Source organism: Cherax quadricarinatus, chromosome 68 (genome assembly GCF_038502225.1).
Source record: "Cherax quadricarinatus isolate ZL_2023a chromosome 68, ASM3850222v1, whole genome shotgun sequence".
Classification (NCBI taxonomy): Eukaryota; Metazoa; Arthropoda; class Malacostraca; order Decapoda; family Parastacidae; genus Cherax; species Cherax quadricarinatus.
The window spans coordinates 15,983,405-16,002,156 of NC_091359.1; the positions used below are offsets into that span (position 1 = coordinate 15,983,405).

Below are 18,752 nucleotides of genomic sequence, written 5' to 3' on the forward strand. Positions count from 1 at the left end.
AGCATTCACATTGCTAAACTCATAAACTAGTATTTAGTCACTTAGCCATAATACCAACTTACCTCATAATTTGTAATATTTTACAATTAAGAATAAAACTAAGTCTGCCCGAAATGCCTAGCCATGCTAAGCGTTCTAGTGGTACACTCTGTAATCACAATTTTACTACATGTAAACCAAACAATAACCAAATTTCTGTAAACTCAGCATTGTAATCCTTATAGAGAATAAACTTTGAATTTGAATTTGAATTTGTATACCCGAATAAACTTACTACTACAATGGTTGCAGGTGGAGTGTTCGTACGGTCCTGAGGTCTTGGTAAACCATCAACCCAACTGCGCATATCCTGAAGAAGGACCTTACATTAGTGCCCTGCAGTTCTTCACCTCTTATATATATACTCTGGTGTTTATATCACTCTTTCCCAGTAAGGGGCTCCTGATCCAAGGAATTTGACTTTTTTTTATCGTTGTATTCTTGACTGGTTGTCTACTGGTAACCTATTTGTTTGGTTTTTTATTTGGATTCAGTACATGAGATTAAATGTTTACAACCAGTTCTTTGTATAAAACTTGAGTAATATTGTTAACAGTAAAGCAATTATGGACATAAATGGTAAAGGATATAATTGTGAGGCTTATGAAATGTTGGCTGACATTCACCAGCCTTCGTGTGGGGTGCCCACATAACACCCCTCAAGGGAAGTTCCTTGATTAAGTAAGTTTATTCAGATATACACAAATACAGTTACATAGAATTATCATACATAGCAGCATATGTATAGAGAACCTAGGATAACCCAAAAAAGTCAGTGACTTATTTCCATTGGGGTCCTTGATGCTGGTGAGGGGCTCTTGATCTAGGGAATTGGATCTGTGTTCCAGTTCCTTGAATTGAGCCTGAATGCCTTCCATCCCCTCCACATGTGCTGTATAATCCTATGGCTTTAGCGCTCCCCCATGATTATAATAATAATCATAAGAACATAAGAAAGAAGGAACACTTCAGCAGGCCTACTGGCCCATTAGAGGCAGGTCCAATTCTCCCACCAGCTTAAGCCAATGCCTTGACCTAGTCAAATCAGTCACATTCACTTAAGGGAGGAGCACAGCATCTGACCTAGTAGCACAAGCTAATCAGGTCCAGCTCACACCCACCCACACTCACTCGTGTATTTATGCAACCTGTTTTTAAAACTACACAACATCTTATCTTCTATGACGGTACTCGGGAGTTTGTTCCACTCATCCACAACTCTATTACCAAACCAGTGCTTTCCTATATCCTTCCTGAATCTGAATTTTTCCAATTTAAAACCATTGCTGCGAATCCTGTCTATGCTAGATATTTTTAAGCACACTATTTACATTTCCCTTTATTAATTCCTGTTTTCCATTTATACACCTCAATCATATTCCCCCTAATTCTATGCCTTTCTGGAGAGTGCAGATTCAGGCCCCTCAGTCTATTCCCAGCCAGAGTAGAAACATTGGACGTGTTTCTTTCAACCTGTTGTCTATGTTCCCCATCAGTAAAATGGGTACCTGGGTGTTAGTCGACTGGTGTGGGTCGCATCCTGGGACACTGACCTAAGGAGGCCTGGTCACAGACCGGGCCACGGGGGCGTTGACCCCCCGGAACTCTCTCCAGGTAAACTGCTCCAGGTAAACTCCAGGTAAACAGGGAAGATTTCTGATACATTTCTTGTTATAATATTTTTATTTCAGCATGATACAGTGTTTGTACAGAGATGGTTGACATTTAGGTGTGTATACAGAAAGTCTATTGTTATAGAGGGCTCTTGATCCCAGGGACTGGAGTTATCCTTTCCTTACATATTATCTCTTCACGTGTTGTATGATCCTTATGGCCTTCCCGTTACTAGAATAAATATATAATATTTCTCATATCCAGATCCGAGCCTTTTAAAACGCGTGCATTATTTTGTCCTATTAGGTCATGCATTATGGCTTTGATAAGTTTTGTAGGGAAGAATAACAATTTTGATTACTAACCGTAGGTGGACACAAAGGAGTGATTAACATTTGAGGTGAATACAGATATTGAGAGTAGGTATATATTCATTTTAAAGTTTTACCTATGTTTGTGATATTGGGTTATCTTAGGTTCTCTACAGATATGCTGCTATGTATGATAATCTATGTAACTATTTGTTTATACCTGAATAAACTTACTAGTTTTTACATAGAATATTGTCCTAACTAAACCTAATGAAACACCACTACATCCCACTTCTTCTCAACCATAGGATCTAATCTCGCCAGTAAAATCCCACATACCAATGCCCATGCCGGGGACTACCTAGATGGGAATTTCCCTAATTCCTTCTATCTTGCACCAACTGAGCCCACGGAAGTCACCGAGATTATAAAGTCACTTAAAAATAACTCGGGGAATCTGTCTCATGTCCCACCATTACTGTACAAGCGAGCGGCCCATGTCCTTTCGCATGCTATTTCATTACTCTTTAACAAATCACTAGAGACTAGCACCTTCCCGAAACTACTCAAGATGGCAAGGGTTACACCAATACATAAAGGTGGTGACCCTACAGACTTAAACAACTATAGGCCAATATCTAACTTACCATTGCTATCCAAAATCTTTGAGAAACTCGTGCACAGGAGACTGTATTCATTTATAATGACTCAAAACATACTCAACCCCTGCCAATTTGGATTCAGGAAAAATAAAAGCACTAATGATGCAATCATAAAAATGCTAGATCTGCTTTACACAGCATTGGAAAATAAGGAATATCCACTAGGAATTTTTATTGACCTAAGAAAAGCTTTTGACACAGTAGACCACGACATCCTACTCCACAAACTTGATCATTACAGTATAAGAGGCCATGCGCTTGCTTATTTCAAATCTTACATTACTAATAGGTATCAGTATGTCACCATTAAAGACACAGCATCAGCAACACGGCCACTTGATACTGGAGTTCCGCAGGGAAGTGTCCTTGGTCCCCTGCTCTTCCTCATATACATCAATGACCTTCCAAACGTATCCCAACACCTGAAACCCATTCTCTTTGTTGACGACACGACTTATGTCATCTCTCACCCTAATCTTGCCACCCTCAACACCACTGTGAATGAGGAGCTGATCAAAATATTGACTTGGATGACAGCCAATAAACTTACGCTTAACACTGACAAAACCTACTATATTATGTTTGGTAGCAGAGCAGGAGATGCACAAATTAACATTAAGATTGACAACACTCTAATTACCAGAAATAATGGGGGCAAATTCCTAGGCTTATACCTTGACAACAACCTGAATTTCAGCACCCATATCCAGCATATAACCAAAAAAGTATCCAAAACGGTTGGGATCCTCTCCAAGATACGATACTACGTGCCGCAAAATGCCCTTCTCACACTATACCACTCACTTATTTATCCATACCTCACCTATGCTATTTGTGCTTGGGGATCAACTGCAGCAACACACCTAAAGCCAATAATAACCCAACAAAAAGCTGCAGTAAGAATAATCACTAAATCCCATCCCTGGCAACACACACCCCCACTCTTCATAGACCTAAACTTACTCCCTGTTCAGTATATCCACACTTACTACTGTGCAATCTACATCTACAGGGCCTTAAACTCTAATATCAACCTTGACCTAAAACGCTTTCTTGATAGTTGTGACAGAACCCACAGGCATAACACCAGACACAAACATCTCTACGACATTCCCCGTGTCCGACTAAACCTTTACAAAAATTCAATGTATGTCAAAGGCCCTAAAATCTGGAATACCCTACCTGAGAACTCTAGAGCTGCAGACACATTCATCACCTTCAAAACTACCATTAGAAAACATCTTATCTCCCTGATACACCCTGTCAACTAACTACACGAATACCACCTGGTGGTTCACACTTACACTCACCGACTCATTTGACCATAAACAGAAATATTAATCTCAATCTTAAAATAATGAATCCTGTGATACTCCAATACTGAAACTATGTACTGTGCCAAAACAAAAGCATTTACATTGCTAAACTCACAAACTAGTATTTAGTCACTTAGCCATAATACCAACTTACCTCATAATTTGTAATATTTTACAATTAAGAATAAAACTAAGTCTGCCCGAAATGCCTAGCCATGCTAAGCGTTCTAGTGGTACACTCTGTAATCACTATTTTACTACATGTAAACCACACAATAACCAAATTTCTGTAAACTCAGCATTGTAATCCTTATAGAGAATAAACTTTGAATTTGAATTTGAATATGTATTTATGATGGGCTGGGATAGGTTAGGGAGATAAGGTGTTTTTTAACTATAGTTTTAAAAATACTTGCTGAGCCAGTGGTTCTGGAGATTTCTGGCAGAGAGTTCCAGATTTTGGGCCCTTTTATGTACATTGAGTTTTTGAAAAGATTTAGCCTGACACAGGAAATGTATGATCATAAGGTTTTTGTGCCTAGTGTTGTGTCTGTGAGTCCTATTGCAACTGTCAAGAAAGCACTTCAGGTTAGGATTTACGTTAGAATTGATTGTTCTGTCAATGTAGGTTGCACAGTCATATGAGTGAATGTTTTGTATAGTGAGTAGGACTAGGTCTTTGAAGACTGGGGGAGTGGGGTGTTGTCTTACAGTGGATTGTGTGATCATTCGCACTGCAACTTTTTGTAGGGTTGTTATTGGTTTTAGGTATTTGTCGTTGTACACCTGTTAACCCTTTTGGGGCCTAGTTTCTAGGCCTTTTGTGTATCCATATGCTCTTGAGCTACCGTCCACAGGATGGATATGGGGTGCACAATAAACTAGCCACTTCAGTGGCGAAATCTAAATCTACTCTGTCGTTGTGGAACCCCAGGCACAAATAGCATAGGTGAGGTAGGGGTAGATCAGTGAATAGTATAGTGTAGCAGTGTTGTTTGTAGCACATGGTAACATATTTTTGAGAGGATGCTAACTGTTTTAGACTTTTTATTTTGTTATGTATTGGATATGGGTGTTGAATTTCAGGTTGCTTTCATGGTGCAGACCCAGGAATTTTCCCTCATTATGTTTAGCAATAAGGGTGTTGTTAAACATAGTGTTTAGTTGGACCTCATTTGCTCTACTCCCAAACATAAATAACAAATAAATAATTTTACTTTAGCATGATACATGTTTGTACAAAGGAATGTAACAGTTTGGTGAATATGCCAGAAGCCCCTTTATATGCAGAGCATTTCTGGCAAACTTCTGGGAGGCTAACCCTCCAGGTTAAAAATCTGAACAAATTTGATCTTATCTTAACCCAACCAAAATCTAGTCTAATCTAGTACATATTTAACTTAAAACCTAGGTTAGGCGAGAATCTGTTTGTTTTTTCTGGAGCATTTACATAATAACTTAAATTTTCCAAGCAGTTAAAGTAAATACATTGACCAAATATTGATGCCATTGAGGATTCATGATGCAAAAAATTGGACTTATCCTCCCCTACCTTGGATGGAATCTGAATGACTCCCATTCCCAGTTGTTATGATTCCTATAGGTTTATCGCTTTCCAATGCTTAAAATAATCATAAATTTAGGTACTTCCCGAGGATGTGACCTACAACACCCAACCGGAAGTGTTTCTTCAGCCTTAAATTTCTCAGGAAGTGAAACAATCTTGAGGGTGAAATAGTAGAGGCAGGATCCATACATAGCTTTAAGATGAAGTATGATAAGGCTCTTGAAGCAGGGAGAGAGTGGACCTAGTAGTGACTAGTGAAGAGGTGGGGCCAGGAACTATGACTTGACCCCTGCAACTACAAATAAGTGAGTAGGTGAGCATTAGTAGGCAATGCTCTCACCTCACACACTAAGTGTCTGTGGTTCAATTCCCAGCCTAGGTAGCCTGGTCTGAGACAGGGCCATTGGGAAGATAATCTCTAGAGCCAGTTAACAAATAATAAATAAGAATGTTGTATTAATGTTGGTAGAATTACCAACAATATATTGCACTTGTGCTCTCTTACTTTACAATAAATGAGAACCCTTGTTCACCTGGCATTATTATTATTATAATCATGGGGGAGCGCTAAACCTGTAGGATTATACAGCACATGTAGGGGGGGATGGAAGGTATTCAGGCTCAATTCAGAGAACTGGAGCACAGATCCAATTCCCTAGATCAAGAGCCCCTTGCCAGCATCAAGGAACCTCCCTTGAAGGGTGTTCACCTGGCAGTAAGTAGGTGCATGAGTGTTAACTGGCTTATGGGTTTCCTTCTGGGGAATAGGACATGCAAGAAGAACTGCAAAGGAAATAAGCCACACAGCTTGACTTTCTTGAGTTATCCTTTTGTTATTAAACCTTCAGGTTATGATCTGAAGAAATTATTCTATACAGACAGCTTCTAGTCATCTTATAATTTTTTTATAAAAAAAACTATATACAGTGGACCCCCGCTTAACGATCACCTCTGAATGCGCCCAATTATGTAAGTGCGTTTGTACGTGTATGTTTGGGGTTCTGAAATGGACTAATCTACTTCACAATATTCCTTATGGGAACAAATTCGGTCAGTACTGGCACCTGAACATACTTCTGGAGTGAAAAAATATCGTTAACCGGGGGTCCACTGTACTGTAGATAAATTTGGAATTGGAAGCATGGGCTACCGAAATTAAAGGTTAACACCAGGCATGTAGACTATTTTCCCTTTGTAGTATCTTGTTATTATTATGTTGGCTATATAAAAATAAACACAGTATATCAGAAGACAAACTCCAAGCTCTCAGATCTGTTGAGGTTATTATAGACAACCAGTTATCTCTCCAACATCATAAAGCCATCAGTTGGTCAGGAGAAGCCTCCAGTATTTTCCTAATTGCAAAGAATTCTCTCTTGTAAAAATTAGTGCAGCTATTGGTAGCACTAACCTAATCTAAGTAAGTTATTAGTTAGGCTTTTTATACATACTTTAAAATACAATTTATTTTACACTGATCTTAATTAAAGATATGTGTTATAGGTGCAAAAAAAAAAAATTGTAGATTTAACTTAGAAATAGGCCTTGAAATAGCACAAATGTTTTATTTTGGGCAATTTTCCCAAGAGATAGTACAACCCTTCCCTAATCTGTTTTATGGGTTTTTACTAGGTCTGTTTCTGTTACTTAGATGGTCCAACCTATGACCAATAATTATTGGTTATGTTTTATTAGCCAAGGAATAGGGTAAAACTTAAATCTTTTTCTGTGTGTAATAAGAGATTCAAAATGGAGAGCAGGTGTTATATAAGAGAGGCTCTGGGACATGAGTAATGAACCCCAGGAAGGTTGTTTTAGTGACTGGAATTCCTGCAGTGTTTATTTTGAACTATTTTTTAAACTGGAATTTGTTGATTTCTTTTTTCTTTTTTTAATTGGCTGTGTTAATGAATTCTGGGCACTTTATAAAGTAGTTTTGAAAGTTGAATGGGTAGTTTATTGTGCTCAATTGATAAAATGGAAAGCCTACTAGTGAAATAGTCAGGAATTGGCCTAAAAGAGGCTTCATAGTGGGCACAGTTGCAGTTATGTAATTTGTTTCCAGTCCTCAAACTTCATACTTGTTATTTTTTTTTTATTATCAGAGTAGTCGTCAACAGAGTAAAGTCCGAGGCAGCTACGGTGAAAAGCTCTGTTCCACAAGGCACAGTACTCGCTCCCATCTTGTTCCTCATCCTTATATCCGACATAGACAAGGATGTCAGCCACAGCACCGTGTCTTCCTTTGCAGATGACACCCGAATCTGCATGACAGTGTCTTCCATTGCAGACACTGCAAAGCTCCAGGCAGACATCAACCAAATCTTTCAGTGGGCTGCAGAAAACAATATGAAGTTCAACGATGAGAAATTTCAATTACTCAGATATGGTAAACATGAGGAAATTAAATCTTCATCAGAGTACAAAACAAATTCTGGCCACAAAATAGAGCGAAACACCAACGTCAAAGACCTGGGAGTGATCATGTCGGAGGATCTCACCTTCAAGGACCATAACATTGTATCAATCGCATCTGCTAGAAAAATGACAGGATGGATAATGAGAACCTTCAAAACTAGGGAGGCCAAGCCCATGATGACACTCTTCAGGTCACTTGTTCTATCTAGGCTGGAATATTGCTGCACACTAACAGCACCTTTCAAGGCAGGTGAAATTGCCGACCTAGAAAATGTACAGAGAACTTTCACGGCGCGCATAACGGAGATAAAACACCTCAATTATTGGGAGCGCTTGAGGTTCCTAAACCTGTATTCCCTGGAACGCAGGAGGGAGAGATACATGATTATATACACCTGGAAAATCCTAGAGGGACTAGTACCGAACTTGCACACGAAAATCACCCACTACGAAAGCAAAAGACTTGGCAGACGATGCACCATCCCCCCAATGAAAAGCAGGGGTGTCACTAGCACGTTAAGAGACCATACAATAAGTGTCAGGGGCCCGAGACTGTTCAACTGCCTCCCAGCACACATAAGGGGGATTACCAACAGACCCCTGGCAGTCTTCAAGCTGGCACTGGACAAGCACCTAAAGTCAGTTCCGGATCAGCCGGGCTGTGGCTCGTATGTTGGTTTGCGTGCAGCCAGCAGCAACAGCCTGGTTGATCAGGCTCTGATCCACCAGGAGGCCTGGTCTCAGACCGGGCCGCGGGGGCGTTGACCCCCGGAACTCTCTCCAGGTAAACTCCAGGTAAACACTGGCCGATTCCCACCAAGGCAGGGTGGCCCGAAAAAGAAAAACTTTCACCATCATTCACTCCATCACTGTCTTGCCAGAAGGGTGCTTTACACTACAGTTTTTAAACTGCAACATTAACACCCCTCCTTCAGAGTGCAGGCACTGTACTTCCCATCTCCAGGACTCAAGTCCGGCCTGCCGGTTTCCCGGAACCCCTTCATAAATGTTACTTTGCTCACACTTCAACAGCACGTCAAGTATTAAAAACCATTTGTCTCCATTCACTCCTATCAAATACGCTCACGCATGCCTGCTGGAAGTCCAAGCCCCTCGCACACAAAACCTCCCTTACCCCCTCCCTCCAACCTTTCCTAGGCCGACCCCTACCCTGCCTTCCTTCCACTACAGACTGATACACTCTTGAAGTCACTCTGTTTCGCTCCATTCTCTCTACATGTCCGAACCACCTCAACAACCCTTCCTCAGCCCTCTGGACAACAGTTTTGGTAATCCCGCACCTCCTCCTAACTTCCAAACTACGAATTCTCTGCATTATATTCACACCACACATTGCCCTCAGACATGACATCTCCACTGCCTCCAGCCTTCTCCTCGCTGCAACATTCATCACCCATGCTTCACGTCCATATAAGAGCGTTGGTAAAACTATACTCTCATACATTCCCCTCTTTGCCTCCAAGGACAAAGTTCTTTGTCTCCACAGACTCCTAAGTGCACCACTCACCCTTTTCCCCTCATCAATTCTATGATTCACCTCATCTTTCATAGACCCATCCGCTGACACGTCCACTCCCAAATATCTGAATACATTCACCTCCTCCATACTCTCTCCCTCCAATCTGATATCCAATCTTTCATCACCTAATCTTTTTGTTATCCTCATAACCTTACTCTTTCCTGTATTCACTTTTAATTTTCTTCTTTTGCACACCCTACCAAATTCATCCACCAATCTCTGCAAGTTCTCTTCAGAATCTCCCAAGAGCACAGTGTCATCAGCAAAGAGCAACTGTGACAGCTCCCACTTTATGTGTGATTCTTTATCTTTTAACTCCACGCCTCTTGCCAAGATCCTCGCATTTACTTCTCTTACAACCCTATCTATAAATATATTAAACAACCACGGTGACATCACACATCCTTGTCTAGGCCTACTTTTACTGGGAAATAATTTCCCTCTTTCCTACATACTCTAACTTGAGCCTCACTATCCTCGTAAAAACTCTTCACTGCTTTCAGTAACCTACCTCCTACACCATACACCTGCAACATCTGCCACATTGCCCCCCTATCCACCCTGTCATACGCCTTTTCCAAATCCATAAATGCCACAAAGACCTCTTTAGCCTTATCTAAATACTGTTCACTTTTATGTTTCACTGTAAACACCTGGTCCACACACCCCCTACCTTTTCTAAAGCCTCCTTGTTCATCTGCTATCCTATTCTCTGTCTTACTCTTAATTCTTTCAATAATAACTACCATACACTTTACCAGGTATACTCAACAGACTTATCCCCCTATAATTTTTGCACTCTCTTTTGTCCCCTTTGCCTTTATACAAAGGAACTATGCATGCTCTCTGCCAATCCCTAGGTACCTTACCCTCTTCCATACATTTATTAAATAATTGCACCAACCACTCCAAAACTATATCCCCACCTGCTTTTAACATTTCTATCTTTATCCCATCAATCCCGGCTGCCTTACCCCCTTTCATTTTACCTACTGCCTCACGAACTTCCCCCACACTCACAACTGGCTCTTCCTCACTCCTACAAGATGTTATTCTTCCTTGCCCTGTACACAAAATCACAGCTTCCCTATCTTCATCAACATTTAACAATTCCCCAAAATATTCCCTCCATCTTCCCAATACCTCTAACTCTCCATTTAATAACTCTCCTCTCCTATTTTTAACTGACAAATCCATTTCATACTTGAATAATTCTATAATTTTTCCATGAAATTTTGCATTTTTTGGTATTATTGCCTTGAGAAAAAAATTATTTACCATTTGTTTTTTATTTTAAATTGTGACGTGACACTGATGAGACTTAATATTGGGGGTCACAACAGAATAAGGACCCCAGTGAAAGTAAGTCACTTTCTCTGACTTTTTTGTGTTATCCTAGGTAATTTACACATATGTTAACCCCTTGACTGTCGCAACCCCCAATCCTGAGGTGTCTCCTGGTGTCGCAAAATTTAAAAAAAAAAATTATTTTTTCTTATGAAATGCTAGAGAATCTTTTCCCGATTGTAAAGACACCAAAAAAACAAAATTTGATGGAAAACTGACGGAATTACGCTCTCGCGAAGTTAGCGACCTCGGCGATACTTACAAATCGGCGATTTCGCCACTTTGAGCCCTATTTTCGGCTAATTCCATTATGCCAGTCAACCAAACTCATAGCTATTTCTTCAGAACTCCATTTTTTCTATCGATTTAGTACAAGAAACTGCCCATTTACCAATTTCAACTACCCAATAACATGGTCAGAAATTTGCAATTTGGCCAATTTCACGAAAATTAAAAAATATGACAATTTCAAAATAAGGGCCAGAATGAACAATGCAGACATTCCTGGCTCTAAAATAAGATTTTTCTTTGTTCATCAGTCATGTCTCCAGGCCCCTCTGATATTACTCTTACTTTCTATTTTGAATTTTTATTCAAACAAAAAATAGAAGATTTACTGTTATGCAGACTACTGCAATACTGTAATAATTGTATAAATAACATCAACCCATTCATGACTGCATATTAGAATGGCTATTTGGACATTTATTGGACAATGATATCATTTGTTTACTTTTGAACATCGGCAAAAATCAAACATTTCCCGTACTTTGTGCTCCATTTCCAGGTTCTTTTTATAGTAAAATCAGTCAAAATCACCTCTATTTCTATAACATATTTTCCATTCTATCAAATGAGACCAAGGAAACGAGAATACAACCATAAATACTATATGAAAATAGACCACAAATTCGGCATTTTAATTAAAGAAAACGGTCGGAGTTTTTTTCTCTCATTATGCACTGCGTGCTCCAGGATTTTTTTTATATGGTGCACACTGACCACACAGACCCATTCTCTCACATGTGGGCCTACCAGCTTTCTCCTGCTTGATTTGAAGCCGCTAGAATTTATGAGTATATATACGTCAAACACGGTACCTCGTAAGACGTATATATATGGCCGCGACAGTCAAAGGGTTAAACTATGTATGATAATTGTACTTATGTGTGCCTATTCCTGAACAAACTTACTTTCTTATTTACTAAATATTATCCTTGTTTCTTCCCCAAACATACCTCTGCTTCATTACTGTGTCTTCCTCTTGCCACATTCAGCCACACTTTTATTTTCTCTCTGTGTGTATATTTTATTTAAGGTGTACTCTAGATTTATCTGTATTATTTCAGAGCAATAATGAAAATTTGGCAACCAAAGGACTGCTGCTGCTGCAGCTTGCGGACTGGAAGTTTGGTGGTGGGCTCACTGGCTCTGGTATAATATAATCTTTTACAGTTACTTTAGTTCTGTTTTAGTAATAGTGTCCTGATTTATTTCTAGTATGTGAACCTCAGTTTATTAATGCAAATACAGCATTTATGTATATCAGAAATATAATTTCACATCCAGAAGCAATAATTAAATTCTTGAAAAAATTGAAAACAATAGTGCATTTTTTTTTTTACCACTACTGTAGCTATCTCCCATAGGGGTCGGGTCACCCAAGAAAAGAAGAAACATTTTCACCATCTCTCATTCAATCACTGTCTTGCCAGAAGCATGCTGACATTACAGTTTGGATGCAAATATCCCCCTCCCCTCCTTCAGAGTGCAGGCACTGGACTTCCCACCTCCAAGTCTGGCTAACCAGTTTCCCTGAATCCTGTCAGGTGTTATCCTGCTCATACTCCATTAACACAAACTAAAAAAAAAAAAAAAAAAAAAAAAAAACTCGCCCTCCAATCCTATTGAATAATCAAGCCCCTAGCACTTGAAGCCTCCTTTAATATCCCCCATCTCTCCAATCTCTCTTCGATTGACCCTCTACCCCTCCAGCCCAGATTTATACACACTCTTAGCTAACCTATTTTATTCCACCCTCTCTAAATGTCTGTACCCCTTCAACAACCCCTTCTCAACCCTTTTGGTAACCCCACTTTCTAATCTCCAAGCTATAAATTCTATGCATAATATTTACACCATATATTGCCCTCAAACACAGCATCTCCACTGCCACCAGCCTTCTCCTTACTGCAGTTTAAAACCCATCTTACACCCACATGACAGTGTTGGTAAAACTAGACTCGGGTACAGTTCTTGTTTTGCTTCTATGGATGAAGTTCTTTATCTCCATAGATGTCTCGGTGCACCAACCCCTTTTTTTTTTTTTTACCCTTGTCAATTCTATGGTTCACCTCTGAGGAAATTGCTTTAGAGGAGGAGGAGGAAGAGAGAGGGGAGAATGTGCTTTCTTCGGTGATTAAGGACATGTGTGCAAAGTGGAGTGAGATGCAAAGTTTTGTAGAGAAATATCACCCTGACCAAGCTGAAACAAGCCATATCTGCAACACATTCTGTGACAAAACCTTGTCCCACTTCAGGCAAATCTTAGAGATGCCAGAAACAGGCCTCTCTGGATAGTTTTTTTTTGTGTGTGTGTGTGTGTGTGACAGGGGTGCAGTGACTCTCAAGCTGGTCCCAGTGACAGTAAAAGAAAAAGAAAGGAAGTAACCCCAGAGAAGGCTTTGATACCTGAAGTCCTTATGGAGGGAGGATTTCCCTTCCAAACAATAATCAGTCCTCCCTTTCTCCTCCTCCCTACCTTCCATAAGCCAACAAGAGTCTTCAATAAAGGTAGGTGATAGTGATTTAAATGTTTATTTATATATTTTATTTAGTTCTCATTGTTTTGTGTAATTAAAACTATAGTTAATCTTTAAAAAAAATTTTTTTTGTTAATATTTTTGGGTGTCTGGAACGGATTAATTGTATGTCTTCTTCTTTTCTTTCAACAAACCGGCTGTATCCCACTGAGGCAGGGTGGCCCAAAAAGAAAAACAAAAGTTTCTCTTTTTAAATTTATTAATCTATACAGGAGAAGAGGTTACTAGCCCCTTGCTCCCGGCATTTTAGTCGCCTCTTACGACTCGCATGGCTTACAGAGGAAGAATGTTAATTGTATGTATTTACATTAATTCTCGTGGGAAACATTATTTCGGTTTTTGGCCTTTTCAGATTTAGGCTGACTTTCTGGAATGGATTATGGCCGATAACCGAGGCTGCACTGTACATTATAATTATATTCCACTGGTAATGGGCCACATGGCATGGTTTAGATGAACTACTGAAGCACAGGTACACATGTGTAAAATGTTTCCCCCATGGTCCATGGAACAATAACAGTAGCAGCCAAGGTGGATGAATAAGACACATGTGCAGCATTTAGGTGTTTTTATTGCTGAAATGTTTTGCTGCAGGCTTTTTCAGTCAAGTAAATTATTGTTATACTATATATGTATGTTATATATCTTTATATATGCTTCTAAGCTGTTGTATCTGGGTGCCTTTGCAAAAACAGTGATTATGTATGAGTGCGGTGAAAGTGTTGAATGATGATGAAAGTATTTTCTTTTTGGGTCACACTGCCTCTGTGGGAAATGGCCAACTTGTTGAAAAAAAAAATATATAGATTTAAGAGCTAAACTGCAAAGGGTTGTATAGCACTGATCAGTCAAGTAGAGGTGACTAATACATATATTGAGACAGTTGTAGTGGATATTTTGAAGTGTTCAGTTCATTATCCATGGCAAAAGTGGATTAATTTTTTGAGGTGTTCAGTCCTTCAGGCTATATGAAAGGTGTTCAGTTTCATAGGGTCTGAAGTAGAGGCAGTTGGATGGAACTTATATACTAAAGTAAGAAGGTTGATGTGGCACTGTAGATGGCATCACAGGAGGTAGAGCCTACTAGTAGGTTTGCTGGTCCAAGCTAAGCACGTCTTCAATTCTCATATATAAGAACATGTTAGTAAGTTGTAGAACAATAAGGTACGAAGATGCCATGGTGTTGCTGTCAGACAAATACGTATTGTATTGATGGTATACATTACCAACAAGTTGATGAATAAAACGTTTGCAACATTTCAGCTTATCCTCATAATAACAGTATTTTGCTTTTGCAGAGACAGTCAGATTAATGACTAATGAAGGTACCTTGAACAGTGAAAATCTGTTTTTATATTGCACTCTGTGGGTGCCTGTTTTCACAGCAGAACATTTTATTGTGTCTGTCTTATACTTCATTTATTTCTATTGTGGTATGTTTAAGTTGGTTATTTTTTATGGATAGAGGACTACATATAGAAACTTAAATAAAAATAATTGAGAAATTTGCTGCAAACTGTGAGAAATTCACGTAGTATTTGCAAGGATGAGTTAACATTCAGGTATATTTATTTCTGAAATGTTTTGCCTTTTTTCAACTTGCCAGTGCATATAAAAGCCTAAAAGCATTGCACCATCATTTATCAAATGCACAATAGTGATAGTCCTAAAAAACAATGCAAAAGTAAAAATAATAAAAAAAACGAGAACCATCTTAAGAGCATGGCAAGTACTGAAAATAATGAACATGAATTGAAAAGCACCGAATTGCCAAAATGCTCCAGAGCAAAGCACCATATTAGTGAGGCATGTCTGTATATACTGTGTTTACCTGTTCTCTTATATAATTTGGAGTGACCAAGGTCCACGCATCAAAATATATCCAGTAAAGATATTAGGTCCTACATTAGTATTATCAAAACTACGCTCCAAATCACAAGGGTTCAGGTCCTACAGTATATGCACTTGTGTCCTTTCATCCACATATTCATTGTTGTCATTCATTTCACTTTTTTTTTTACATTGTAGGTTTTCATTTTATTGAAATTGTAGGTTCATTTTGTAACATTCATTTATACATGTATACTTATATACAGTACTGTACTGTGTAAAAGAATTAATAATGACATTTTTACATGAGAATTCTTTGTAGGCAGGAGCCATCTTGGACCTGATAAATGCCTGTGCTGGAACATTTGCTTTTGTCATACAGTACCTGGCAAAATTGAAACTAATCAGCTGTTTGGAAGATGAAAATAGTTCACTCTGTAGTGATGAACTAAATTCTTGTGGTAAGTTTTATTTTAACTGTCCTTTAAAATAATAGTGAGATTTTTGCAAGTGACACCATGGATTACCAGTTTATCTTGTTGGTCATATTGTACTATTGAATATAGTAATCAGCAGGTGATAAAACTAACATTTATTCTGCAGGTTCCCCAAGGAGTTTGAGAGATGAAAATTAAGGATTTCAGATGTTAGGCATAAGGACTAGACCTAACAAAAAAAATTCTTGTTATTTGTTTAGTAGGGTCATTGTAGCTGAGATTTTGGGTGGCTTCAAATGTAGGTTGGATAAATGCATGAGTGAGAGGAGTTGGATTTGAGTGGGAAATGCACACTAGTTGACAGGGTAATCAAAGTTTATCCCTGGGTAACACTTAGGTCACACTACACATACATGTACACGTTTATTTATACACACTCATCTGAGTTTTCTTTGATTTTATCTTAATAGTTCTTGGTCTTATTACTTTTCCTTTTATATCCATGGGGAAGTGGAATAAGAATCTTTCCTCCGTAAGCCATGCGTGTTGTAAAAGTCAACTAAAATGCCGGGAACAATGGGCTAGTAACCCCTTTTCCTGTAAAGATTACTAAAAAGAATAAGAAGAAGAAAATTGTCAAAGTGGGAAGTCTGAATGTGCATGGATGTTGTGCAGATGATAAGAAAGAGATGATTGTGGATGTTATGAATGAGAAGAAGCTGGATGTCCTGGCTTTAAGTGAAACAAAGCTGAAGGGGGTGGGAGAGTTTCAATGGAGAAGAATAAATGGGATTAGGTCAGGGGTTTCAAATAGAGTTACAGCTAAAGAAGGAGTAGCAATAATGTTGAAGGATAAGCTATGGCAGGAAAAGAGGGACTACAAATGTATAAATTCAAGGATTATGTGGAGTAAAATAAAGATTGGATGTGAAAAGTGGGTTATAGTAAGCGTGTATGCACCTGGAGAAGAGAGAAGTGTAGAGGAGAGAGAGAGATTCTGGGAAATGTTGAGTGAATGCGTGGGGAGTTTTGAATCAAGTGTGAGAGTAATGGTGGTTGGGGATTTCAATGCTAAAGTGGGTAAAAATGTTATGGAGGGAGTAGTAGGTAAATTTGGGGTGCCAGGGGTAAATGTAAATGGGGAGCCTTTAATTGAGCTATGTGTAGAAAGAAATTTGGTAATAAGTAACACATATTTTATGAAAAAGAGGATAAATAAATATACAAGGTATGATGTAGCACGTAATGAAAGTAGTTTGTTAGATTATGTATTGGTGGATAAAAGGTTGATGGGTAGGCTCCAGGATGTACATGTTTATAGAGGGGCAACTGATATATCGGATCATTATTTAGTTGTAGCTACAGTTAGAGTAAGAGGTAGATGGGAAAAGAGGAAGGTGGCAACAACAAGTAAGAGGGAGGTGAAAGTGTATAAACTAAGGGAGGAGGAAGTTCGGGCAAGATATAAGCGACTATTGGCAGAAAGGTGGGCTAGTGCAAAGATGAGTAGTGGGGGGGTTGAAGAGGGTTGGAATAGTTTTAAAAATGCAGTATTGGAATGTGGGGCAGAAGTTTGTGGTTATAGGAGGGTGGGGGCAGGAGGAAAGAGGAGTGATTGGTGGAATGATGAAGTAAAGGGTGTGATAAAAGAGAAAAAGGTAGCTTACGAGAGGTTTTTACAAAGCAGAAGTGTTATAAGAAGAGCAGAGTATATGGAGAGTAAAAGAAAGGTGAAGAGAGTGGTGAGAGAGTGCAAAAGGAGAGCAGATGAAAGAGTGGGAGAGGCACTGTCAAGAAATTTTAATGAAAATAAGAAAAACTTTTGGAGTGAGTTAAACAAGTTAAGAAAGCCTAGGGAAAGTATGGATTTGTCAGTTAAAAACAGAGTAGGGGAGTTAGTAGATGGGGAGAGGGAGGTATTAGGTAGATGGCGAGAATATTTTGAGGAACTTTTAAATGTTAAGGAAGAAAGGGAGGCGGTAATTTCATGCACTGGCCAGGGAGGTATACCATCTTTTAGGAGTGAAGAAGAGCAGAATGTAAGTGTGGTGGAGGTACGTGAGGCATTACGTAGAATGAAAGGGGGTAAAGCAGCTGGAACTGATGGGATCATGACAGAAATGTTAAAAGCAGGGGGGGATATAGTGTTGGAGTGGTTGGTACTTTTGTTTAATAAATGTATGAAAGAGGGGAAGGTACCTAGGGATTGGCGGAGAGCATGTATAGTCCCTTTATATAAAGGGAAAGGGGACAAAAGAGATTGTAAAAATTATAGAGGAATAAGTTTACTGAGTATACCAGGAAAAGTATACGGTAGGGTTATAATTGAAACAATTAGAGGTAAGACAGAATGTAGAATTGCGGACGAGCAAGGAGGCTTCGGAGTGGGTAGGGGATGTGTAGATCAAGTGTTTACATTGAAGCATATATGTGAACAGTATTTAGATAAAGGTAGGGAAGTTTTTATTGCATTTATGGATTTAGAAAAGGCATATGATAGAGTGGATAGAGGAGCAATGTGGCAGATGTTGCAAGTATATGGAATAGGTGGTAAGTTACTAAATGCTGTAAAGAGCTTTTATGAGGATAGTGAGGCTCAGGTTAGGGTGTGTAGAAGAGAGGGAGAATACTTCCCGGTAAAAGTAGGTCTTAGACAGGGATGTGTAATGTCACCATGGTTGTTTAATATATTTATAGATGGGGTTGTAAAAGAAGTAAATGCTAGGGTGTTCGGGAGAGGGGTGGGATTAAATTATGGGGAATCAAATTCAAAATGGGAATTGACACAGTTACTTTTTGCTGATGATACTGTGCTTATGGGAGATTCTAAAGAAAAATTGCAAAGGTTA

The 18,752-nt window shown here is 39.0% G+C and overlaps 1 protein-coding gene across 6 annotated transcripts in view; it reads left to right on the forward strand.

The window, feature by feature from the left end:
* The first annotated feature begins 258 nt into the window (after positions 1–258).
* The window catches only part of LOC128697736 (uncharacterized), a 41,027-nt gene continuing 22,533 nt past the window's right edge, over positions 259–18,752 (forward strand). The window contains exons 1-3 of one of the 6 annotated variants that reach the window (XM_070099719.1): positions 259–408; positions 12,164–12,248; positions 15,789–15,927. In XM_070099719.1, coding sequence (XP_069955820.1) covers positions 12,171–12,248; positions 15,789–15,927 — 217 coding nt within the window. In that variant the 5' untranslated portion in view covers positions 259–408; positions 12,164–12,170. Of the gene's footprint in view, positions 431–597; positions 721–1,659; positions 1,679–10,810; positions 10,830–12,163; positions 12,249–15,788; positions 15,928–18,752 lie in introns of those variants that run through there. The other 5 variants (XM_070099718.1, XM_070099720.1, XM_070099722.1 and 2 more) reach the window with 5 other exon arrangements.